Here is a 24,778-nt window from a genome sequence, read left to right on the forward strand (position 1 = left end):
GACATTTGGGAAAAAAAAAGCTATCGTGACAAACTTCCTTGAAGGCAAAAGGCTCGACGCCATGACTTGAGCAAGGAGCTCTTAAGTTATGCAGCTTTCATCTTGCGCCTCTCTCCCTGCAGCTGTTGGGATCAATGTAAGATGGTCAGCGAGGCTTCGAAGGAGAAGGCAACCTGCTTCAGGCATGCCGGGACGAAGCTGGATACGTACCACTTTTGTTACACGATTCCAGCTATTCGCTTTTGATTGTGCTCCTTCTGGAATAGGCCCTTTGTTGGTGCCATGGATGAAGGATTGAAGCTGCTCTTGTGTGTAGCCTGGGACGTTGGTCGAAGCTGGATCGTAGCCTGGGCCGGATATGACGACTTCTTCCATTACAATGATGTGCGATTCGTGCCATCGGCAAGGCAAGCTGTTGCATATCATCAAGTAAGCACTTTTGTCAGCCATCTTGACGACCAACTGCCGTATTGAAAAAGTCTGAGGTGGTGATACTTACGTCTTGCTAAGAGCGTCAAAGATCTGCTGTCCGAGTTGAGATACGTCCTTTCCCGTTCGTGCGACTTTGGTAAGACTTTGCTTAACGGCATCCGCCTCTCTCGACTGAGCAGCCTTGAGCGATACCGGGTGGATAGGGGTTAGACTGTCCGCGCCCGATCTGGAGCTTGTTCCATTGGATGCTTGGGTTGATTGATGCAATCCGATTTTCTTGATCTCTGAAACCTTGACGATTGTGAAGCCGACAGCGGCGATAGGCTGGGCGAATTTGTTGCGCGAGGTTTGAGAAGCCTGGGCTACGGAAGCTGCAGCTGCTGGAGCAGATGAGAGATGAGGCGGCAGTCCCGTGGATTCGCATTCGAGTCCAACGACACCGAGACTGGGATCATAGGCCCAGAGCTTGCCAGAGAGGGTGCGGGTCTGCTTGTCGCCGACAGTGAAGGTGACGTGGGATCCGAGTAGCTTTGCGATGTTTGCTAGCTGATTGGCGGGCGTAACTGCGTTGCCTCTGCCAGCAGAAGGCGCAGAGTTGGATGCGAGCTGAGCTGCCATTGTCAAGAAGTCTGTGTATGTGCCTGACGTTGGTGTACACGAGGATGGTCGAATGATGCAATGGTGGGCAGGAACAAGTTGACAAGATGCGCGAACCGTGCGCAATAAACACTCACACAAACCCAATTTCCGGTTTCCGAATTCCGGTTTCCGAATTCCTAGTTCCGATCACCGATCACCGATCACCGATCACCGATCACCGATCACCGATCACCGATCACCGATCACCGATCGCCGATCGTGCTCTTTCCGACTCCACTTATCTAGATTTGAGTTTTTCTTGTTTTAGCTGAGCTTTCACGAAATGCAGATCAACATACAAACCGTTCTTGATCTTGCCTTCCTTCTCTCACCATCCCGTCTTGCTTGCGTACCACAGTGAGATCGCCGAGCTCGATAAGGTCCATAGGACAGCTTCTGTCAGGATGCCGTCGTCATCCACCTCGCTCCACGCCCGTGCGCCGCCAAGTTCCTCACGCGACGACCACGACTGCTCAGACCACAAGCGCCAACATCGATCCGACATCGACGACCACCGCAGGAGCAAAGACCGAGATACTTCATCCAACCGTCGCAAACGGCATCGTGAAGATGATGATCGCGACCGTCGCCGCAGCAGCAAACATTCTCAGAACTCTCGATCGCATCGCGATGATGACCGCCGAGACAAATCGGATCGCGAACATCGTCGCAAAGACCGCGACCGAGACCATGGCAGCTCAAGTCATTTGAGGCATGACAGCGATAGGCATCAAAACCACAGGGATCGCTCTTTGAAGCGACGCGAGACTTCGGAAGAGCGTCGCATCCGCAAAGCCGCCAAGCGATCCGAGAAGCTCAAGCAGCTCGAAGAGAGTTTCATTGACCAAGAGGAAGAAGAGGGTGCCGCACAGCGTACAGCAGTGGCTGAGCTAATGATGTATTCTGCCGAGGACAATCCCTTCAACGACCCCACTTTGGGTCAGAAGTTTAAGTGGGGCAAGAAGGAAGAGAAGGAGCGAAAGCAAGGCCTGTCTCGCGAAGAAGCAGAGAAGCGCGATGCACAACGCAGGCAAGAAGCCATGGCTGAAATCGAAAAGCTCAACGCAAAGCGTGCTGAGCGAGAGAAGCAGGCTGCATTGCGTGAGGAGGAGGAGGCCAGAATGGCACGTCTCGCCGAATCAGCACAGATGGCAAGCTGGGTTGCAAAGGAAGACGACTTCCACCTCGAACAAGCGCAGCGTCGTGCCGTGATCCGTGTCAAAGAGAACCGCGCCAAACCCATCGATCTTCTCAGCATCAACCTCAAATGGGCCGATCCGAACATCATCGCCGAACAAGAACACAAGCACGACGACGACGACGACGACGAAGCAGGTCTCGAGATCGACCTTGAGGAGCCCTACACCATTTTTGAGGATCTAACAATCCAAGAGACTGAGGAGTTGCATCAGGATATTCAGATGTATTTGGAGCTCGAGAAGAACGATTCGCATCGGGACTTTTGGAGATCCATGCTTATCGTTTGCGATGACAAGCTCGAGGAGCTCAAAGAAGAGCAAGATCGCAGCAAAGGCGGCGCTGCAAGTGTGCACTTGCGGCAGGATCCGGAAGAAAGAGGACGCATCAACAGCATGCTTGAGCCAAAGTCGACAGACGAGTTGCAGCAGCTTCAGGATCAAGTACGAGCCAAGTTGGCATCGGGAGAGCCTGTTGATGTCGAGTATTGGGAGAGGGTGCTCAAGTCGATTGTTGTCTGGCGGGCCAAGGCTCGGTTGGGAGTTTTACACGAAGCTGTGCTGTCGAATCGACTCGAATACCTGCGACGAAAGCAGCGCGATGAGGCGGTACGACAACAGCAAGAGCTTTTCATCCAGACGGGCGAGGACTCTGTAGACGAGCAGCAGGAAGCGCTGGATGCTCAAGACACAGCGAAAGCAAAAGCCAATGCAGAAGAAGCAGCTCTCGAAGCGCTTTACGATCCCGACGAGATGGAACCCGCGGCCATCGACCCCTCTCGTCTGAGCTACGAAGACGGTCGTCTAGCCATCAAGACCCTTGGCGAAGACCTTTCAGAGCTTGTCGCCGCACGTCGCCGTGTCACGGACGAAATCTTCATCCCCAAGACTCGCTACAACGATCTCGACCGATGCTCCTCCTTCAACCCGGCGGACCGCATGTTCATCCAAGAAGCCAGCAAAGCTCTCGACGTCACGGAAGAAATCATGCCTACCGACGAAGCGCTCACCCATGAAACGTATCAATGGCAGGACAAGTATCGTCCGCGCAAACCGCGCTTCTTGAATCGTGTCCATACCGGGTTCGATTGGAACAAGTACAATCAGACACATTACGACTCGGACAATCCACCACCGAAAACGGTGCAGGGTTACAAGTTCAACATCTTCTATCCGGATTTGATCGACAAGAACGTAGCTCCGACGTACAAGGTGGTGAAGGAGAAGGGAGAGGAGCAGACGGTGTTGTTGAGGTTTAGTGCCGGTCCGCCGTATGAGGATGTTGCGTTTAGGATTGTGAATAGAGAGTGGGAGTATAGTCATAAGAGAGGTTTTAGGAATACTTTTGATAGAGGCCTTTTGCAGTTGCATTTTAACTTTAAGCGCTTGAGGTATCGCAAGTGATGCTCGACCATCTTCCAGTCGGGTTGCAATCCATTCTCATCACTCGTCCATGTGTGCCAGTGAAGCGTTGTCATGTGTCTTTGCACCATCAACATTGTTGTGTTTGTGTTGAGCATCATTGATATTTCCACAGACTGATTTTGCCGTCTCTTCCGCCAGCTGCTAGGATAAGCTCTGTGTTTTTTGCTGTTACCTGTCCACTCTCCCGCTCATCTTTCTCCTCATCCTCCTCATCCTCATCCTCATCCTCATCCTCATCCTCATCCTCATCCTCTTGGTCTTGCTGTTGGTCTTCATCATCATCGTCCTCTCTGATTTTAACATAAGCAAAGGCCAGACACTCAACAGTATCCGTGTGGTAGTGCAAGCTTGACAACTGCTCGATTTGCGTGTTTTCCACACTGTACACTCTTATTCTACGCTCAAGCCAAAGCGACAAAAAAAGGTAGAGTTAACAATGAAACTCTCGACTGCAGACATGTTGTGGTGGAGGAGACTTACGAGCCATTCCAAGCCGCAAGGGCACAAGATGTACCGTTTGGAGCAATGGCTATACTTGCATGACCTGGAGTATTTGTTCTTGTCATATCTGGTGAATAGATGTCATGTTGAGAATGCAGTGAGAATCGTACAAGACGGTCGTCTGCTGCTACGCTCATACCGAAAGAAAGATGTTGGGATATGTCGAGGCAGGTTAGTGGTTCGCTGTGACATCTTTTTTGCCATAGCAGGCTTCCGGAGAGAGTCCATTTTTTTAGCCATCCGTCTTCGTAGCCTGCGATAACTGTGTTCGATGTGAGATGTAGACTCATTACGATTGGAAGACGGAAAGCTGAAGGAGAAATATCTGCCTTTCCTATGGCTTCGTGTGTTCTAATACCAGTGTTGATGTCTATAACATCTATGTAAGCTGCATCCAGAGTGTTTGGAAGAGCTACGAAACCCTTTCTATAAGAGCATTTGGAAAAATTCAATCCATTAACAGCTATCATTCTCACACATTCCGGCTGCCTCTCCTCAACCCCGCGGACCCCACTTCCGAACCAAGAGGAACTGCAACTCGAACTCGGCAGTTTCCAGAGCTTCAGAGTATTATCCCTCGAATGAGTCAGCAGGCAAGTTCTCGAAAGAATGACGACGGTAAGGATAGAATCGGTGTGAGCTTTCCATTTGAACCTCGGTCGAAAGTTGGTCAGGTCGGACAGCGAGACAAGTCCGCAATCGTCTCCGGCAGCGAGCATGTTGAGGGAGGGATGCGATGAGAGCGATCGGATGGCAGTTGATCCGTGGTGACGAATTATCCAGTACGGTTTTGCCATCCTTTCCTTTCGGTGGGGGGGAGAAGGCAAGGCACAGCAGCAAAGTGTCGAGTGAGAACAAGGTAAAAAGCATTCTGAACAAACGCTGGTTCGGTAAAACAAGGCAAAAATTGTACCCCGAGATCCGAGATTTGTTCTATCCCCGAGATCCGAGATTGGTTTCGAAAATCCAGCCTCCACATAATCCACGTGATCCAGTTCAACAATGTCAGTTCAAATATGTGAGTTCTCTTCCGATCTCACATTCCTGCCACCTTGGTTCACTCAGAACTAACAAGTGTCCTCATCTCGCACCTTCTCATCCCCATTATGAGGCGAGCAACAAAGCTACAAATCGAAGCGGTGGGTGGAGAAAGATGGATTGCACAAGCACTTGTATCCCTACCATCCCAACCTCGTCCAACCGAAGATGGTAGGAGCAGGTCGAGGTGAGAAGAGAGATACAAAGCGAATCAGAGATTGGCCTGTTGAAGCATGTAGAGACCAACGAGGCGGTGGAGCTCAACAACAAGTGCGAGAAGGAGCGCAACAAAGGTGGATCCCAACGCAATCGAGAAAGGAAATCATGATCATCTTCTAAGCAAAGTGGCGCGTTTTCGTCGATAACGTGCCGTCTTACTTCCACCCAGCGCCCGCACCCCTAGCACCGCCCCTACTCATAACAGGCAAAAGACCGATACTCCTTGCTCTTCTAACCGCCTTACCCACCTGTCTTTGACTCTTCCTTGTCAAACCAGTGCTCGATCTGGGTAAGATTTTGCCCATTTCTGACACGTAGTTAACCAGGATCGCTGCATTTTTATATGTGTCGTCGTTCAAACTTGCTTTGGCTGGGTTGAGTCCATTTTGATAGATGAGATCTTGAGACATGGCTTCTTTTTTAGTAGGGCCGAGCAGGGGTCGGGCTAAGCGAGGTGCTCGTTGTGTGATAGAGTTAAGGCTGAGCGTGGAGGGGTTGTAGTAGTGGCCGTTCATGAACGCTCGGCCGGAGACGGTTTGACGGGTTGAGGGAGGAGGCGTGGAAGAGCGAGGGTTGTGGATGGAAAATGCGGTGGTAGAGGCGGAGGCAGAGGCCGAGGCCGAGGCCGAGGAAGACGTAGAAGAGCGAAGTGCGGCGAGGCGTTCGATTGAGCTACTCAATTCATCCAACGGCGATGTTGAGGAGGAATTCGAGGAAGAAGAGTCGTCCAAGGTGCGACAAGTTCTCGTGAACCAACGGAGAGTGGTGCGGCCAGTGGAAGCGAAGGCGGCAGTGCGCAAAGTGGCGTTGATGAGGGATGTTGTAGCCTTCATACTGGATCTACGGAAGCCGCAAGTTGTCCGTGCTTGTACGAACGATGATCATGGTGAGAAACAAAAGCCAACATTGCAGCTTCAACAAGAGCATATTGCCAAGATCCGACATTTCTCTGATGCTCGTCACATGACGTGTCACGTGCAGCTTGCCTTTTTTATTTTTTTTTTTATTTTTATTTTTTATTTTTATTTTTTTTTTCCATTTTATTTTTCCTTTCGTGCGAGTCGTTTCTTCAGAGCCCAATCTCCTCGTCCTCACCACTTGCGTTGTTCTTCTCCCAGAAACGACTCCAATCCAACCTATGTACAACCATCATTGGCACAACAGGCAAAAGATTAGCACGGCAAAACAAGAAACGTACAAAGGCGAGACCATGAAGATCCAAATCAAAAGTGCCAAAAAATGGAGCGTGTATATGTGTATATCATCCTTGCTTGCTTGCTTGCTTGCTTGCTTGCTTGCTTGCTTGCTTGCTTGCTCCTCGGTGACCACTCTACTTTCCACTGCCATCAATACCATTCAACGCACCGTTTGCTCTTAGATGGACCATATTTTGCAAACTATACTTGCCCTTTCTACCTCTATCTTCTAAAGCTTTCTGGCTTAGTACCAACAACAACTGTTCTTTTGCCTCCTCGATTCTCCCCCTAGCTGCATATAGTCGACCCAATTCGTAATGTGCGAAATAAACCAACCAATGGTCCAGCTTCAACTGGTGTCCGTGTTGCAACACTGTCCTGAAGCTCATCTCGGCCTGTTGTACCGCTTCGTCTTGCGGAATGGGAGATTGTTTAGGCCTAACTTTCGAGTGCCTTTCTGGGCAAGCGATATACTTGAGACATACTCCGCGGAGGAAATGTGCTAAGCAGAGATCATCGTAGTATTCTTCTCCTGAAAAGTATTGACTTGCGTCTTCAACCGCGTGCAGCTCGGTGAGGGCGTCAGAGACCATGACCAGCGCTTCGTCGCAAAGCATGTAGCGTGGAGCGTTGGATAGACAGTGGTAGACGTATGCAAACTCGAGTCCTGGGAGTAGGAGTCGATTGTAAGTGGCAAACTTTTTCGATTTGCGTGCGACGAATTTCTCCATCGGGATACTCTTCCCTGCGATCTTCTGAGTGAGGTTGGGGACACGATGGAAGATTTCTCCTGCTTCCGACATGGCTTTCTGGTTGGTGCCTTGGGCGGATTCGTAAAGGTTTGCTGCACGGCCGTAGTTGTAAACTGCTTTGGACCAGTTATTTTCTTCTGCGAGAATGGCAAATTGATCGTGAGCATCTTTCCATTTGCCAAGGGACATGTTGCAGAGGCAAAGATCCCAGATGCAGATGTGTTTGAGTTGCACGTATTCCTTCTGGATGTCTCGAGCCGTCTCGAATTGGGAGATTGCTTTTTCCGCGAGTGCTTGGGTCGAGTAAAGTCGACCGGAGAAGTAGAGGAAGAAGACTCCTTCGGGATATCGGCCAAGATTGTAATGCAAAACCTTGTCAGCAAATTCAATGTCGACACCATTGACGGGGATGAAGGTGGAAATGACCAGGTGATAGGCGAGCATGGACATGTCGCAAATCTGTCGTCGAACGCCTTCTTCTTTGATGGCCATGCCAGGCTTGGTCTGACGAGGATCAGCAGACCACTGACCAGCTTTACTTAGCGTCTTCATAGCCCATGCTGTATCGCCCGTGTAGCCGAACACCTCCATGATTTTGAGAACTTTTCCTGGCACCAGGCCAAGAATCATACTGATCAGACCGTTACCCAGGTATACACCAGACTTGAAATCTTCGTCCAGCTTCTCGCCCTTGCCTTCGGCCCAATCGACGTACTTCTGCAGCGACCTGTAGATACCGTAGGCGTTACGCATGTTCAACGCCTCGCTAACAAACGCGAAGAAGTCACCTGCATACGCAATACCCAGCACTGCCTTCAACAGCACCGCTTCAGCGTAGACCAACTCGGCATGCCTCTGCACCTCGTCCATCTGCGACAAAGCCGAGGGAGACTGACCTGTACCCGTAACAAACCTGCCGAAGTTGGAAACGACACTCGTCGGTTTCCTCAACAAGTTGGCAATCGTGAGGGCGTCCTTGCAGAGCGAAATGGCAATTGCCAAATCAGCCGGTTCGAACGTCATGAAACCTTTGATGGTCGCAATCAGCGCATAACCCAAAGCGTAGTAAAGACGCGAGTCGGCGTACTCTTGGATGATACATTCGGCTTCGATCATGCGCGAGTTGAGGAAGAGGTTGAGAGCTTTGCGTGCAACTTCAATGTCTTGACGCAGCTCCTGGGGGGTGATGTTGACATCGGTGGCGGTGAGTTTGGCGACACGTGCGGCCTTGTCTCGGACTGCTTGGGAGGTATCGGATCGAGCACGGGCCTCGGCGGTGGAGGAGACGGGCCCAGCACGACGTGTAGCTCCGGCTGTGCCCTTCGGTTTGTAAGGCGATCCAGTGCTGCCGTTGGTGTCGCCATTGCCGACTCTTCGAGCGGAAGAGCTAGACTTGTTGCGGCGATGACGAGCTGCACCTGCGGCTGCACGGTGACCATGCTCCTCCACCTCCCCTTCTTCTTCACCTTCAGAAATGTCGGCAAGGGGAGCATCGAAGAAGTCATCACCATCGGAGCTGTCTTGATCCGAGTCGTCCTCGTCGCTTTCTTCTTCTTCTTCATCACTGTCAGCAGCTGTAGGGGCAGGAGCAGGAGCAGGAGCAGGAGCAGGAGCAGGAGCAGGAGCACGTGTAGCAGCAGCTCCGTTCCTGCCCCTAGCAGTTCTAGCATTGCGCTGAGGCGGTTGCTCCTCCTCCTCCTCCTCCTCCTCGCTAGCACGGCCGGACTGAGCAGCAGAAGCCATACCATCCGGCTTAGCCTTTGCCGACTCAGCCTCACCACGCCCAGGCAAGCTGCGATTGGACTTGCTGCGGTTCAAAGGGAACAATGTACCAGCAGCACCTGAAGCCTTAGCAGTCGTCGACGAGAGGAAAGATTTCCTATTAGCCACATCGACAGTGGTGCTGTTGGAAGCGGGAGCGGGAGCAGCACTGACCGATCTTCTCGAACGAGCACGAGCAAGCAGACCGTCTGCCTTAGCAAATGGATCGGGAGCATTGGGAGACTTTTCCATTGTCTTTACATCCGCAGGAGGCGCAGAGTACGCATCGCCGTTCGGCTCGAGGGGAGCAGGGATAGTCTGGCTAGCTGATCTGCTGAATTTGCGACTTCTGCCCGATCCAGCACCACCACCGCTGACGGCACTGCTGGCACCGATGGCCTTATATCCGTCCACCGAAGGCTTTGCCACGGCTGGAACCGTAGAAGGATACTCTGCAGGTAGAGCAGGAACAGGAGGAACAGGTGACATCTGTTTAGGCTCGTCGTAGAGGCTATCGCGGATACTGGCCGAGCTGCTACGCGATTTGAGGTTGGGCATCTTGAGACTCATCTTGCGCGAAACTGAGCTGAAACGTCGCAAACGACCGCTCCCAGTGCCTCCATTGGTGAACGAGGTCGCAGAAGTGTCGGCGGCTTCTGGAGCGGCGAGATTGGTTTGAGAAAAGTTGCGAGAACGGTTTCGGATAAGATTGACAAAGCTGTTTCCAGAAGATGCACGACGGGAATCGATGGAACGGGCATCGCTCTGTGAGAGGTTAGAGCTGCTCTTTTTGAGAGCCAAGCTTGCAGCTGAGGAAACGCGCGTTCGATCATTTCCAGCGTTGGCAAGACCAGCTGCAAGGTAGCCGCTATCATCAGCGCCACGGGAGCCGGGAAGGACGTAGCTTCCGTCCCCGGCCATGGAGCGAGAGGGAGAGGCAGGCATGCGATGGCTCTTGCGAGAAGCCATCGAGTTGCTGCGAGAAGCACGTCCCTTGACGCTCGCTGGCTGGAGACTTGCAGCATCGCCATCGGCGTTTTGACGGCGGAGAACGGCATCCGTGTTGGAGAACGGGATAGGATGAACGTGCTCGGAAGCATGATCGGCATCGATGTCGCCAGCACCGCCGTTGGAAAAGCCGTCATGTTTGAGAGAATTGGCCTTGATACCAGCCAAAATGCTCTTGCGACTGCCCGAGAGAGAGAAACGGGATGGACTATCGCTGTTCATCCTGAGTACAGCAGCACCGGCCATGTCGACACAGCAACGGGCGATCGAATCTTTGTGTCTCCAGGAAGATCAAGCGACGCTGGCCGACTTGGATGGATGCGACCTCGATCCTTGGGATTGGATTCTTGGGGGGATCCAAGGTTGGTTGTGGTTGGTGAGCAGAAAGGTAGCGAGCAACCAGACGACGTTTTGCTGTCTTGACTAGTGCCAGAAGGTGATGGTCCGTGCGTGCGGGTGGATTTGCGAGCTGAATTTCTCTAATTTCAAATCAGAAAAGCGTGTAATTGGCTGAAATGCTGATCCAATTGAAATTTGAATACCTCCGCTTTCAGAATGACTTTTACCCCGCCCCCGCAAATTGGAACCGATGGAGATCAGTCGGCCGATACAGAAATCGAGAGAGAAGTCATGTTAGATTTCGGATGCGCACGCCATGTCACGTGCAGCAAAGAAAACGAAAGTTGCATATGAAAGCTCACCGCGCCGCCCAACTTGACGGGACGCGCTTTGTTGTTGACCGGTAAAGATGAAATCAAACCTTCCCCTCCTCATACGAGTCGCAATTGGCACATATGCCACATGCCACATGCCACATGCCACATGCCACATGCCACATACAGATATCCAGGTTTGTGTCCGCCTGGAGCAATGCTCATCAGGATCGGTCGAGTTTGTGGTTATACAGTCCCGATGCATACACAATCTGCACAATAGCAAAGACGACCGCCAGGCTGTCATACGGCCGGCGTAGCAAGATCGTAGCCCAGGATGTCCTGCCAATACGTCAAGTCTTTCGTATTCAAGCATGCAGCCAGACCTTCGATCGAGGTCTTGCCGATATCCGCTGCAATAGGAACGACGTTCATCCCAGGTGCTGCTACCATCGTTGTCTTATCCGCACCCAATCCGCCCGATATGCCTGTCATCCCAGTCAGAGTCAACTCGGCAAGTCCTGGCATACCTGTCTTTCCGTTGACGCCGTTGTTGTTGGTGCTCCATGAAGGAGCAATAGAACTAGCGTTGTTGGCGTTGCTAGACCAAGCGGTAGGGAACGAGGCAGATGAGGATGAGAGCGCTTGGTTCAGGTGGCTTGGTGAAGCGAGGTAGGCTGGGTGCGGTGCGATCGAGTTGCAAGAGTTCAAGCAAGCGTTGGATGCTGGTGGGGCGGCCATGGTGCTGTCTGGAGCTCCGAGCATGCTGGGTGAGCGAGGTGGCTGGTCGATAGTCTTGTTTCCGCTGGCTAGCGCACCTCCGCGCTCGTAACAAGTAACAGCGGAGGGAGGGTGGGCAGGCATGCGGTTGAGGCCGATCTCAGACCTTCCACGAGGTAGAGAAGGTGCTGTTGCTGATGCTACATCGCGGTGAGGCGGGCTGCCATCGGAAGAGGCTGCGTTTGCGACCGCCACATTGTTCCGCTCAGATGAAGCAGTGTCTTGATACGATGAAGAGTGTCCTGTACCCCACGTTGGTCGGCGAGCGCTGCTGCTGCTGCTGCTGTTGCTGCTGCTGCTACTGCTGCTGCTAAATCGCTCCACATTCCCAGCCAGACTTGCTTTCGCCTTCTCATAGCTCTGATTGAGACCAGCGTCAAAGATCGCACCTAAGAACCTCACCAGATAACCAGGTGCCTCCCTCTCCGTCTCCACCACTTCACCTGAAGCCAATCGTTGAGGCTGTGAGCACTCACGCAGAGTAGCCCTGAGATACTCGACACCGGCGACCATCGTCGAAGCATCTAGATGATCTCGGTACAAATAGAACCACTTGGTGACCTCGCTTGCCGTGATGACCAAATAGTCATGGCCAACTCTGACATAGCCCGGCTTGCAAAGATCCTGCACGAACCGGCGCAAGCACTTGATCGCCCTGTCCACCGTCTGTGAGAACCAGAACGCAGATCGAGATGTACCTTGCTGTTCAGCCCACTCGGTCCGTCTTGTATAAGGCTGCGACGCGATCTTTGCCGCCCAGTGCCAAGTCGATTGGCAGATGTAAAACTCTCGAAAGGCGTCCAGGTAAGAGATTTCGGCTACTGCTGACTTGTCCATGGGGAACCTAGGGTGGAAAGTACCCTCACGGACATCAAAGTAGCGTTTGCGCAGCATGTCAAGCCGACCTCGATATCGATCAAAGACGCCACCAAAGGCAGCAGCATCCTCTGAGCGGCTGATAAGATCAAGCAGAGGTTCTTTCTCAATCACGAGGATGGTCATGTCCAACGACCAAGCAAGACGTGAATCGACCGAGAGTCGCATGTCACCAGCTTGCTTGATCCAAGAGAAAGGATCGGGATAGTCGTCCAACGGAATGAGACGTGTTCGTGCTTTGCTGGTACGATCGTCACGTCGAACGAGCTCATGGACGAGGCAGAGCACAATCCATGTGCGTTGACGATCTCGTTCGAGACGACGTTTGTATCGCAACGTGTAGCTCTTGGATCTTGCGCAATTGCCTTGGTCCTTACCGCCTTGGCTTGCCTCGCCTGATTCAAGCCCTTCGAAAGAGGCATGCAGGCCCAGCTCGTAGGCGTAACCAATCGCACGAACTGCTTTGCGCGTGATGGTCCTGTCTCCCGGGTCCTTCCATGTGATCACGAGGATCAGCGCCTGGATGTGGTCGAGAGAACAGATCTCTTCAGCAGCCGCCAGATTGAGTATCGACTTTGCGATGCAATGACACTGTCGATGCAGCTGAGGCTGGAAGAAGCGTGAAGCGATCGAGATGATCGTCGAAAACAGAATAGGTGCCTTCTGACGACAGTGCTCGATGGTGTGCAAAGAAGCGTCGAGCAGGGCAAGGGGCGGATTGAGCTCGGAGAAGTAATAGTCGAAAAGCTCGTGGGCCTGATCCATGCTGATGACACGTTGTCGCACTGCATCCTCGTGCAAATTTGAAGCCATGGTCGGAAGCCATCGGTCCTGTTTCGCTGGAGAGGGGGAGGACGGGTTGACGGCATGCTGCGGGCGATGTAGATTGTTCTGTGCATTGCTCCATGCCACGGTCCGGTCCCAGTATGAGGGGTCGTTGGGGCTATGGCCGTTGCGACCCGCCGAAGCAGATGCGGATGGGACAGGGAGTGGTGGAAGCTCGCGACCACTGCGATCATACTGGTACAACAGATGATGATGATGATGATGATGCTGCTGCTGCTGTTGTTGTTGTTGTTGTTGCTGATGATGTTGGTGGTACTGCTGCTGACTTTGTAACGTTTGGTCGTTGTGCTGCTGGAGATGAGGTGCTATCGAGTGCGATTGCGACTGAGGTTTGCTCGGAAAGAGCGACTCCTCAAGCGAGGGAATCGGCTGAAGATAAGGACCGAACCATCTGCCATGTACAGACCCCTTCGGACTGGGCAGCTTGGGCGCTGGCTCAAAAGCTTCGTACCGACCCGACTCGCTCCTCTTGTACGATTGCTGTTGATGGCTGATAGGTGGAGTGGGCGGTGGAGGAGACTTTGATAGCTCGCGCGCTTTGACACGCACTGGCGACGTCGTAGCTTTGATCGGATACGAAGCAAAGGCACTTGCGGCGATCTCGTCCTCTTGCAGCTGATCCTCCTCACCTACACCGGTGCTGTCTGCATCGCTTCTTGGCCTCTTTTTGGGCTTTCTTCCACGGTGATGCTCCTTAAATTGGCAAACAAGATCAAGACGATTGCAACGCTTACATCGCTCATCTTGTGGGTTTGCGCGGGAGCATTTGACCTTGATAGCACGGCATTTGAGGCATGCCAGATTGGAGCCACGCTTTTCGGGTTTCTCGGTATCAAGCAGTGCACGGCGGATAGGAGTATCTGCATCGTTGCTGTTCTTGATCATGTCGATGTTGTCAGAAGGGCTTGGATTGGATGGTGGGGAGGAAGGAGAGGCGGGTGCATCGGCAGAAAGAGGACCTGCACGCGGATGACTTGGATGCGAAGCAGCGTTGGAGGAGGAGGAGGCAACACGATCAAGAAGGATGGAGCTGGAGCTCGCTTCTGGAGGAAAAGATGAATGTGGTGCAGCAGCAGCTGCTGCCGCGATTGCAGCATCGGCCAAGCTGTTCATTTTGGCACCTTGACCGATCGTTTTGGGTTGAGGGTGCGGGGGAGAGATGCGAGCTCTAGTGGCTTGCACTTGTCATTACCATCGATGAAATGAGGAGGAGGAAAGTGGAGACCGGCGACAAAGACACCGAGCGGCAGTGAAGGAGCGAGCTCGATAAGGGTGATATTGACGAAAGGCTCAGAATTAGCCGATCGGGCCAAGGTTTAGGAAGACAAGTCGGGGCGCTACTCGGTGGGTCTGGACGAGATGGAAGCTGTTGTGGGAAGTTGGATTACGGACAACTGATGGATGCTGGCAACGTCGGCTTTCGCGTGAATGATGGTTAAAAAAAAAAAAGCGAGAGAGATTGCTATGCACGGTCGCAACGCCGAGAGGAACAAGGGTTTGCCTTCCGGTGGAGTAAGGTGGGTGAAATCGACAGTCGTCCGAGTAGAAATGAAGTGTGTGCCGTCAACAACCCAAAGCCTATGCGGAGATGAAGAGGGTGAAGGGGCCGATTGGACGGTCACAAGGGGGGTGGAGTTCCAGGGAAGATGATGCGGTCGTGAAGACAAGGGATTATGGAGGTAGGATGCGATGTTGTTAGGGTTAGGGAGATCAACGGAGGATGGGGGGGAAGGGGGGGGGAGGGGGGGAAGTGTTCGACTGCGAAGAGGGAAGGGAAGGGAGGGGGAGGGAGGGGGAGGGAGAGGAGCATGTGAGAAAGTGTCACAAAGCGAGGCGATACTGTCCTTTTCCTTGCTCCATGACCGGCGCCTCCCATCGCCTCACTCTTGTTCTCTCGCTCGGCTGCGAGGGGTGGGAGGGCTACATCTTGCCCCAGGTCGCCATCAACGAGACGCTGAAAAGGGTCAAAGAGCCATGTCGCCGCCTCCGGCTGAAAGCTCTCTCGATAAGAGGTTTCTGCTGGAAGGGGAAATAATAATAGAAATGGCGACCGGCGTTTGGCCTACCCGCGCGCCGGTATATGACCTTGCCAAGGCTTGCTGTCAAATCCGCTTCGTTCCGCTTGGCTCGGCCCATCGCCACCCTCTCTTTCACACCTCGGCAGATGGAAACCTCGTTCTTCGGCATCATGCTAGACTGCGAAAGCTCTTTCTTCCAAGACGGCAGTAATTGTCCATTGATGAACATGCGATGCTCAACGAAACACTCGCTCGATGAAACGGTCGATGAAACGGATATATAAAAAATATAAAAAAAGTGTCCCAAGGGAGGGTGGACAAGATGGCTGTTGGCTGTTGGCTGTTGGCTGTTGGCTGTTGGTTCCTTCCGTCAAGAAGCCAAGTGGCGGATTCGGGGGGAAAGTTAGGAATTGTAAGCCTGAGCAGCATCCCATACAACCCGCTTCTCCTCTGTCTGGTACTGCGGACGATCGAAATCAATCGCATCCTCAATCAGTCGTCCGTTGCCACCAAAAATGCTTCCCCCTCCTCTTCCAACTCCTCCTCCGTTACTATCCAATCCCAGCATCGGCCCTCCAACAGCAGCAGGAGTACCACCAGCACTACCATCCGAGATCTCTTCTGCATTCATCACTTCCGCCTGCATCGGTTCGGCAATCTTACCCCGGGACGGACAAGTGCTGACATGTTGTCGTGAATCTCTTGCCTCGCTACCTGAGGGGACTGTTGCCATCATACGTGAGGACGAGGTTGAAGCTGGTCGTGAGTGTGACACTTGCTGTGAAAGCGGGCGAGGGAGCGAAGGAGAGGAGGTGGAGGAGGAGGTGGTGGAGACCCAGAACATTTCTTCATCCAGCTTAGGCTTGGAGGAGGTGGTTTGGGCGAGGATGGTGGATGCCGGGCGGGAGGAGGAGGTGCGGTAGGAGGAGGGGAGGAGGAGAGCTTGTTGTGCTGCTCCTGGAGGCAACGTTCCAGAGGATGCATCGAAATCGTCGATAGCCGAAGGGTGAGAGTGAGATTCGTAGTTCGGCATCGAGTAAGCATCGGCAGCAGATGATACGATCCCTGCTCTGCTGCCACTTCGACTAGCCTCTCCTGCCCCCATCGGTGCAACTGCAGTAGGAGTCGGCGATGGCTGCACACCTTGCTGTTGCTGCCTCACACCAGCATTCGCAGCAGCCAACGCAGTGGAATCCAACACTCTCTCCGCCGCCACTGAGCTCTTCCTTGGTCTCTGAGGTCTCACAACCTCAAATCCACCACCACCTTGTCTTGTGCCAGAAACATCCGCTTCCGAAGCAGGAGGCTCAAGACTCGTGTTCCCTTGCTCAGCTGTGTCTCCACCTTTCCCACCCAGTCGAGCAGCAAGACTGCTCATCGCGGCATTCATCTTGTTCCATCCTCTCCAGCGTCCACGCGAACGGTAGGCACCGATACCATCATCGGCATAGTCATCATCGTCACTGTCGCTGTCGCTACGAATACCGTTGTCTCGTTTCCAGAACTTGCCCTTTGACTTCGGGCAAGTTTGTTGTATGGGCTGACCCTCTTTGTCGACTGGCATCATTCCAGCGATGGATTGGCTCGCGCGCAGTTGGGCTCCTTGAGAGTAGCGTCCAACTGTAGCGTTGCGTGCAGCAGCTTCGGTGCTCGATAGACCTACACCCTCATCCGGCTTCTGAGCGGGCATGGACAATCGACGTTGCTGCTCATAGTACGAGTCTACGTTTCCATTTTGTGATTGAGGTCGTTGGCGATGTTGTGGTGGTAGTGCTTGGTACTGTTGGGAAGGGGGCATGCGCTCCATACTGCCGCTGCTGAGGGGTCGAGTGAGCGGTTGACCCGTACGCAAGGCTTGATAGGGTGCGGCATCTGTAGCTTTTCCTCCACCCATGCGAACGAATCCAGATTGGCTTGGTTGGGGTGGAGGTGGAGATTGTCTGCCGTTCCACTCATGCAGATGTGGCGGTGGTGGTGAGACAGGTCGACTGTTTGCTACAACTGAAGGAGGCAAGGCAGCCATAATGTATCCTTCATCATGCGGATCACCTCGCAAGTAAGTCGAGTAGGGGCTGTTGCCATTGTCCAGCATATCCGCCGGCGATCTGCGACCTTGGAACTGGCTATCCAGATAGGAAGCATACGAAGCTTGACGAGAATGCATGGGCATACGGTTCATCGACATCGCAGTCGACGGCAACGACGTGCTGAGCTTGCGTGGCGACGAAGGGACAGCAGGTGTGTTTTCACCAGTAGAGCTCTCTTTGCCCACACTTGCAAGCATCAACCTCTGTGTGTTTGACGAAGCCGGTCGATTGAGCGGCTGCTGAGTCTGCGAGAGACGCTTTCCCTTATTCTTGTTGAGCTGCAGCGTTTGCTTCTTCTGCTTGATCTTCCGAAGCGCACCACCCAAACCAGAAGTGCGGGGCGAAGCACGCTCATCCAACGAAGCACGGCCGATCAGACGTACAAGACCTTCAAGCACCTTGAAAACCAAGATCAGCGCCGCGCTGACATACAGGATCGCCTGAATAAGCAAGATCACATAGGTCAACCATGCCACTGGCTCCCGTCCAAAGTCGACCAATGGACTGAGCAGCAAGATGAGCACCGCCGTAATGATACGCAGAACGCTAGCAACAAAGCTAACCGGACCCATCATAGCACCCTCACCCCAAGGCAACCAGAGACTGCAAGCAAGCGCAAACATGATCTCGAATATCAGCAGGATGATTGCCTGTGCACTACCGCTTGCCTGACCTGCACCAATCACGAGGCCGAGCACAAAGGTTCGTGCCAAGTCGACAGCACAGAAGAGCTGCGATCCGGGACTGTAAGTGTTGTAGATCGGACCAAAAGCGGAAAGCGTGCCGATCGAGTCGTAGAGCTTAGCAGTGGCTGCACGGCTAATACAGAAGAGCGCATAGACTGGAGCCAGAATGGAGAGGAATGCAAACGCCAGCGCGGCGAGTGCGACTGATGTGGCGGAAAAGATGTCGGCATTGGCCATCTGGTGACTGGTGAAGATGGTGATAGGAAGATGGAAGAGGAAGATTGCTCTCAAAATGTTGCCGTGGAGCATGCGGAGATGAAAGGAGTTGTTGTTGGATCCAACAAGGCGTCGAGCGCTGGTACCAAGGAAGCGGTAACCGCCACGAGGACTGAGCGAGGATCTTGCTTGTTCGCTGTCTGCTTCGACCATCTCTTTTGACTCTGGGACAGCAACTGTTGCATCAGCAGCATCGAGGTTGTAGCCATCTTCACGTCGCTTTCGCAAGCGCAGCAGAGTGTCGTGAATGGAATCGACGATCCAGGCGAGCAAGGAGAGAGCAACGATGGCTGCAACAATAAAGAACCAGATCGAAAGACAAGTGCCGAAGAGATCGCGAGTTGGCAACCCCACGACGTGCGCATATGCATCCATACCAGCCCGTGCACCACCTAGATTGATGAAGCGATTGGGGACTCGCTCATTCATGTAGAGCGGGGAAGAAGTGTTGGAGAACTGAGTGCTGATATCTCCCGAAGGCAGTGTGGCGTTGGTGGTGAGCAGATCAAATTGGCTATCCAGCATGGCGGGGCGAATGATGGTGAGGTTGCCTGTGAGTGTCGACCAAGCGGCCTGCTTGAAGAATGCGTAGGAGAATTGGGGCCATCGGACTGCAATCATCGAGATGGCAGCTACGAACTGAGTGTGCATGATGATATCCCAGCATCCTGGTGTTGCGAAACGGAGAAGAGCTGCACTGAGCGCCAACTTCTGACCTGTGATAGAGGAGACGAGTGTTGGTGCGATGGTATCTTTGATGACGTTTGGCTGGCTGCCTTCCCTAGCCTTGTGCTTGAACGCCCGAGCACGCGAGGTGAGAGCGCAGAAGATCCGGCCAAGTGCAAGGAGGACAAAGTAGCCGATGGTCAAAGCTACAGGGAACCAGAAGATTAAACGCCAGTACCACTTGTCCTCAAGGTAGGGACTGGCGTGAACTTGGATACAAGCGATGTCCAGAGGTGGGCTGGAAGTGTCGCTGAGGCGAATACGAGTCCAGAGCGTGCCAAGCGTGTAGGTGTGATTGAGAGGAATGCCAACACCCAAGGAAACCTGACCAGGACCATACAAGCAGCCTGCTGGTTGAATGACAACGCCGTTTATAACAGCTCCATTCGGATCCGGAGCGAGGGGATAGAGACTATCGCAAAGATACGAGTCATTGCGGAAGACGCTGAAGGTCAAGAACTGCGTTTCCACCGAGAGCGTACTGAGCAGTTGAGGCGCGACATTGGTATTGACGGTCCTGCCTTGCGAGTTGGTGGCTCCGACAGCGACGATACGAAGCACGCCCGCGTGATACGGATGGTGGCTGGAAAGATGGTTGGTGCTGCCGAGATCGGTATCGAACTGGGTATAGACGGCAGAAATGTTGAGACGCAGATCGGCATCAACGTAGTTGACCTGATCAGCGGGACAGCCTGTGAAGTAAACATCTTTCATACGCGATGAGACTCTGCGAGAGGGATGATTTGCTTCAGCAGGGATGGGCTTTTGGAGGAGGAAAGGGACTTGAGGACCATCGAGCTGGAGTTCTGGGATGGTGGTGCTGGTAACTGCGGGGGCAGTTCGTGTGGTGGCGGCGGTGGCGATTTCAGAGGGTGCTGCAGTTTTTGATGGTGTGTTGAGAGATGCTGAGCCAGTGGTGAAGGTGACCAACTCTGTGGCGGTCTGTGCGGAGATTAAGGCGAGGTGGGTGAGGCAGACGACGAGCGACGCCAACCACGCTGATCGGAACGAGAGGGATGGGCAACGGCGACTGGAATCCATGGCTGCTATCGTGTAGATGCGGAGAGTGCCGAAGCTGTTCCGAGTCTATGCGAGATGGAAAGGCAGACAAAGTGCTGCAGCGGCGATGGTCGAGTGGCTCAGTCAGCGTTCGATGAGAGCATCAAAGGCGGTGGTATAGCGCCATGTTGTGCCAGATTGATCATGTGGCAGTGCCCTATCGTATATCAGCGGGAGGGGGATGCAACCGACTCGGGATAGTGGTAATGGAAGATGGTGCAAGCGAGATGATGATGGTGGTGAAGCAACCTGCAAAGATGTGTGTGCGAGTGTGTGTGTGAGATATGATTCTGTGCAACGGCGTTTTCTTGTGTTAAGTCGAATGAAACCAACATTTGGCAAATGTCGAAGAATGTGACTTTTTCTCCGATCTAACACTTTGCTCTTTCTGATATCCGGATCGAATATCGCGACTGGCATCGGGATGCCGATTAACAGATAGCCGATTAACAGATAGCCGATTAACAGATAGCCGACATAGTTGTCCAGCAACATCTCGGCATCATACACGTACGCACACAACGCTGGAACATATATATATATATATACTAGACTTGGTTCTCACATATCATCGCTATCTGCTCGCCATGTGAAGCCTGAAGTTCAGCACAAAGTGAGAAAAGAAAAGGGTTAGGGGAGCAATTGGTTCTGCTGAAAGTCTTCGAGAGTAGTTTCAAGGCGTATGGTGGCATCCTTGATGCCAGACGACTTGCACAAAACACCAGATCCTGTGGAATCGCAAGTGTCGATTACAACCTGCACGATGCAACAGGTACAGGGTCGTGAGTGATCGGTGAGAGCGTTCATTGCGAATCGTGCACCATCACCTAATGAAAGGCAAGCCAGTGCCAACTGTCTGCCTATACTCCTTATACTCGTCCCCAAAAAACTCCATCAACCATCTCTCCTCGGCCCTAATCCTCCTACTGAAAAACAACCAGAGTGCACCCACAAACCCTACCAACGCCACTTTGTTCCCCAACATAACCTGTGTACCCAGTGCCCAATAAGTAAAGCCGACATAGCTTGGATGTCTTGTCCAGGCATATACGCCACTCGTCACCAGCTCGTGATCTTGCCTCTTTTTATCCGCCAAGACGTGAGAGAAGTTGTTGTGCGCATGGATCATTGCCATACTTCTCAAAATCTGTCCTGCTATCACCAGCACGAGACCGAGATAGGTCAAGATAGAAGGAGTTTTTGTTGAAGGGTAGAAATATGCTGTCAGGCAGAATTCCAAAAGGGCCAAGGTATGGGCGATGTGATAGTGTATACCGTTGTTAAGGAGGAAAGAATCGGAAAAGAGACGGGTTGGGTTGTACGAGGCAGTGACGGTGAATTCGAGTATATGGAAAACGACCCAGGATGCGAGGTAGAGGGATAGTTGAGCATGTGTGTAGAACGGTTGAGAGGCGCTGTGAGCGGGTGAACATGGGTTGGTTAGCGTGGAGAGGAGCAAGCTTAGGATTCGGGGCAGGACGAGACCGAAGAGTATGCCGAGCGGGAAAGTGGTGATGCAGATTTGGAGTGCTGCGGGAGCGTATGCTGGTGGGATCGAGTATTGGATTGTGTATTTGTCGACGATCCAGCTTAGCCAGCTTTGGTGCTTTGGTGAGGCGGTCTTGCCATCTTTGTTGGTTCGAGTAGCAAGCGACGAGGAGCCAGAGGAGGGAGAGGAGCCTGCGTGGTTCTCGTCGATGCTGGAAGCACCACTACTGGACATCTTGTCGTCGAACACGGTTGAGCGAGGACTCGAATCTACCGACGAAGAGGCTGACATGGTGACGACGGATGATGACGATAAAGAGAGGTGGCAAGATAGAAAGTAAGCTTAGTCGGGGTATAAGTACTCTTTCCAGCCTACAGCGACCGATGCACTTACGCTTTTTGCGTCCCTCGGATTGCAAGTACCCGACCAGTATCAAAGGGCTTTTCGAGAAGCTTGCATGGGAATAGGGTGGCAAGTAACCATGTTCCCTTTGTGTTGGATGTAATGCGTGAGAAAGATGTCTCGAGTTTGATAGCATCCCTTTGTTCGCTCAAGAGAAAGGCAAGTGAGCGTGGGAGAAGAACTCAGGCTTCCAAGGCATCGCAACCCTAGCTCAATCGCCATTGATTGCTCCTTTCTCCTTTCCCACCTTGCCACCTTGTCACCATCGTCTTTACTATCTCGCGAATGCTATGTAGCAGAGCCATAAGTTGCCGAAGGAAGCGATCCAATATGATGATCAAAGCTGACATAAGCCTAATCGGAGATCTGGTGAAGCCGATCTGTCCAGAGATCGGGTACAACACAGTCCTTAGGGGGTATCAAAGTTTTTGCGTTTTTAAAAACCCGGATGCATCCAACCCAGTAAGTTTTGGTGATCTTCATTGCTTGCAATAGTATGCTTGGATGCTGATTCATACTTTCAATTTTAAACAGTCCTACATATCCCACATTGCCCTGTCAACAAAGTATGCTTGGTTTGAAAGGATGCATGAGATGATGAATGGCTGATTCAATGCTGATCCCACAGCACTTATCACAACTCCCCAGTCTCAACTTCACCAGCAATGATGAGCCTGACATGCCTTTGAATGGCTCAGCTGACATACTCATGGATATTTGTGGCAGTGAGCTGTATGATCACAGCACTCATGGCTGTGGTTTGCCTCCTATTCTCAACTTGATCAAACCCACCAACCCCCTGGCTGCTGTTGCATCCACTTCTGGTGCATCCTTTGCTGGCGCTGGTGATGATGACATCTTTAACACACCTTCACCTCCACCTTTGCAGGCTCAACCACCTTCCTCCACTGCTGGTGGTTTGGATGTCTCTGATTCCACCTCTTCTCAATCTTCAGCCCAGCTCTCTCCCAGCATCAAGTGCAAGCAAGGTGCCCTTGATCACAAGCACAACACACTTGCTGAAGCTTTCTATCATTCTTCCATTGATACCCTTCAGATCTGCCTGCAGCTTGAACAGGAATGCACCAGATGCGAGAAAATACTGGAGGCTGAGCATACCAAGTGCAAGGAGATGCACCTGCATCATGAGAGGGAGGAGAAAGAGTGCAATGAATGTGTTCGTGCATGTAATCGTGAAATGGTGATGGAGATGGTGCACCTCCTTGCTTCTCAGGCCAGTGTCGAACAGGATGCTTGTCAGAACACCAGCAACAACAACAACATGGACTCTTCATTCAATCTTCCTGTCTTGTAGCATTACATGTACTATCATCCAGTCTCAATGCAAAGTCATTTCTGAGTGTTTTTCTGTAGAGTGCAAGTATGAGGTGAATAAAAATGATGTGCAGCACAGTCACATAATGAGCTCAAAAGCATTTAAACAAAAATTTTCACTCTCACACCTCTTCCATTACTACCACCACTCCACTCTGCAACCTTTTGGCATCACTCTTGCTGCCATCCCCCCTCTCCATCCCCCCTCTCCATGCTCCCTCTCCAACTCCCTTCCTCCTTCCAGCCATGGTGCACTACAGTGACAAGCAAGTAATTCTCAATGACATTGTCCACACTCTCGAGCTCTCTATACCTGCAGAGGTCATCCAAAACACCAACAGAGTGCAGCACTCCTGCAGCACTGACATCAACAACTTGGACGATGATGGCAACCCAATTCCACTCTCATGACACCTTGTCTGCTTGTACACTTTCATATGCAAGCAAAGGTACACAATCACATGTTGCACTCCTCTTGGCCATGCCGATAAGCTTATCCACCTTCTCAACAGGTACAAATCAAGCAATCATAGGATGTATCCTGGACTTGTTCATATGTTGCCTGAAGCATTCAACAATCTTGCCATCTGACTCCAGCAAACAGAGGCTTTCCGGTGGAACTACAGCAGCTCAGGTGTGATGTCTCTCAACAAAGTGCAAGAGATTCTTTCAGTGGCTCTGTACAGACTCAGCCATTCTGGAAATGGAGGTGGTGAATGTGACACTGCTTTGCAATGTGGTTGCAGTGTTGGGAGCATTGTTGGATACACCAATCGCACAGTTGCTGGCCTCCTCAAGCTAAACAATGAGGTCATGCAGTTTGCTTCAGAGGAAGAGAGACAACATGCTTCTGCCTGGGTGTGCAATACAACTGGGGTTGAAGAGTGGGGTAAGGGCTGGCTTGTGGTGGATGGCACACACATCCCTCTTGCCTGGAAGCCAGGAGTGCTCAGTCAAGAGCACTTCTGCTACAAAGGCTTCCACAGCATCAATGTAGCACTGGTGATCCTGCCACACTCACTGCAGATTGTCAAATCAGTTGTTGGACAGCCTGGCAGTGTTCAGGATTCGAAGGTTTGGGCCTCAGGCAGCAATATCCTGAAGAAGCCTCACCTGTACCTTGACAAAGGTGAGTTCATCTGGGTTGATGGTGGATATGGCCATTCTGCCTTCACAGTTGGACCATTCTCTCACATTGCTGCTGACAAGAGTTGAGACCTTTGACACTTCAACTACATGCTCTCTTGAGTCCAAGTACAAGTCAAACATGCCATTGCATACCTGAAGAACTGCTTCCAGTGCCTTACAGGCTATCGTGGTAACATCTACCATTTCAAGGACCACATCACTGCTGCTGAGATGATCCAAGCCTGCATTG

At 52.3% G+C, this 24,778-nt stretch overlaps 9 protein-coding genes across 9 annotated transcripts; 2 read left to right on the forward strand and 7 right to left on the reverse strand.

Annotated features, from left to right (window-relative positions):
- Window positions 1-86: 86 nt before the first annotated feature.
- Window positions 87-1,050, reverse strand: UHO2_02857 (uncharacterized protein; the record flags this gene model as incomplete). The annotated part of the gene is made up of 3 exons (XM_041555645.1): window positions 87-122; window positions 211-412; window positions 500-1,050. 3 exons carry the CDS (start codon window positions 1,048-1,050, stop codon window positions 87-89), a joined length of 789 nt encoding a protein of 262 aa, XP_041411579.1.
- Window positions 1,051-1,475: 425 nt separating this feature from the next.
- Window positions 1,476-3,671, forward strand: UHO2_02858 (uncharacterized protein; the record flags this gene model as incomplete). Its single annotated transcript, XM_041555646.1, has 1 exon — window positions 1,476-3,671. The coding sequence occupies one exon, from the start codon at window positions 1,476-1,478 to the stop codon at window positions 3,669-3,671; it is 2,196 nt and encodes a 731-aa protein (XP_041411580.1).
- A 115-nt stretch (window positions 3,672-3,786) lies between these two features.
- On the reverse strand, window positions 3,787-4,990 carry UHO2_02859 (uncharacterized protein; the record flags this gene model as incomplete). Its single annotated transcript, XM_041555647.1, has 2 exons — window positions 3,787-4,087; window positions 4,173-4,990. 2 exons carry the CDS (start codon window positions 4,988-4,990, stop codon window positions 3,787-3,789), a joined length of 1,119 nt encoding a protein of 372 aa, XP_041411581.1.
- Window positions 4,991-5,605: 615 nt separating this feature from the next.
- On the reverse strand, window positions 5,606-6,283 carry UHO2_02860 (uncharacterized protein; the record flags this gene model as incomplete). The annotated part of the gene is made up of 1 exon (XM_041555648.1): window positions 5,606-6,283. The coding sequence occupies one exon, from the start codon at window positions 6,281-6,283 to the stop codon at window positions 5,606-5,608; it is 678 nt and encodes a 225-aa protein (XP_041411582.1).
- Window positions 6,284-6,780: 497 nt separating this feature from the next.
- On the reverse strand, window positions 6,781-10,413 carry UHO2_02861 (uncharacterized protein; the record flags this gene model as incomplete). The annotated part of the gene is made up of 1 exon (XM_041555649.1): window positions 6,781-10,413. One exon carries the CDS (start codon window positions 10,411-10,413, stop codon window positions 6,781-6,783), a length of 3,633 nt encoding a protein of 1,210 aa, XP_041411583.1.
- Window positions 10,414-11,123: 710 nt separating this feature from the next.
- Window positions 11,124-14,435, reverse strand: UHO2_02862 (uncharacterized protein; the record flags this gene model as incomplete). Its single annotated transcript, XM_041555650.1, has 1 exon — window positions 11,124-14,435. The coding sequence occupies one exon, from the start codon at window positions 14,433-14,435 to the stop codon at window positions 11,124-11,126; it is 3,312 nt and encodes a 1,103-aa protein (XP_041411584.1).
- Window positions 14,436-15,743: 1,308 nt separating this feature from the next.
- UHO2_02863 (uncharacterized protein) lies at window positions 15,744-20,156 on the reverse strand (the record flags this gene model as incomplete). The annotated part of the gene is made up of 1 exon (XM_041555651.1): window positions 15,744-20,156. One exon carries the CDS (start codon window positions 20,154-20,156, stop codon window positions 15,744-15,746), a length of 4,413 nt encoding a protein of 1,470 aa, XP_041411585.1.
- An 841-nt stretch (window positions 20,157-20,997) lies between these two features.
- On the reverse strand, window positions 20,998-21,954 carry UHO2_02864 (uncharacterized protein; the record flags this gene model as incomplete). The annotated part of the gene is made up of 1 exon (XM_041555652.1): window positions 20,998-21,954. The coding sequence occupies one exon, from the start codon at window positions 21,952-21,954 to the stop codon at window positions 20,998-21,000; it is 957 nt and encodes a 318-aa protein (XP_041411586.1).
- Window positions 21,955-22,395: 441 nt separating this feature from the next.
- UHO2_02865 (uncharacterized protein) lies at window positions 22,396-23,380 on the forward strand (the record flags this gene model as incomplete). Its single annotated transcript, XM_041555653.1, has 3 exons — window positions 22,396-22,527; window positions 22,600-22,631; window positions 22,714-23,380. The coding sequence occupies 3 exons, from the start codon at window positions 22,396-22,398 to the stop codon at window positions 23,378-23,380; spliced, it is 831 nt and encodes a 276-aa protein (XP_041411587.1).
- Between the last annotated feature and the right edge of the window lie 1,398 nt (window positions 23,381-24,778).

The sequence above is a fragment of the Ustilago hordei genome (assembly GCF_900519145.1).
Source record: "Ustilago hordei strain Uho2 genome assembly, contig: UHO2_contig_04, whole genome shotgun sequence".
In the NCBI taxonomy this organism is placed as follows: domain Eukaryota; kingdom Fungi; phylum Basidiomycota; class Ustilaginomycetes; order Ustilaginales; family Ustilaginaceae; genus Ustilago; species Ustilago hordei.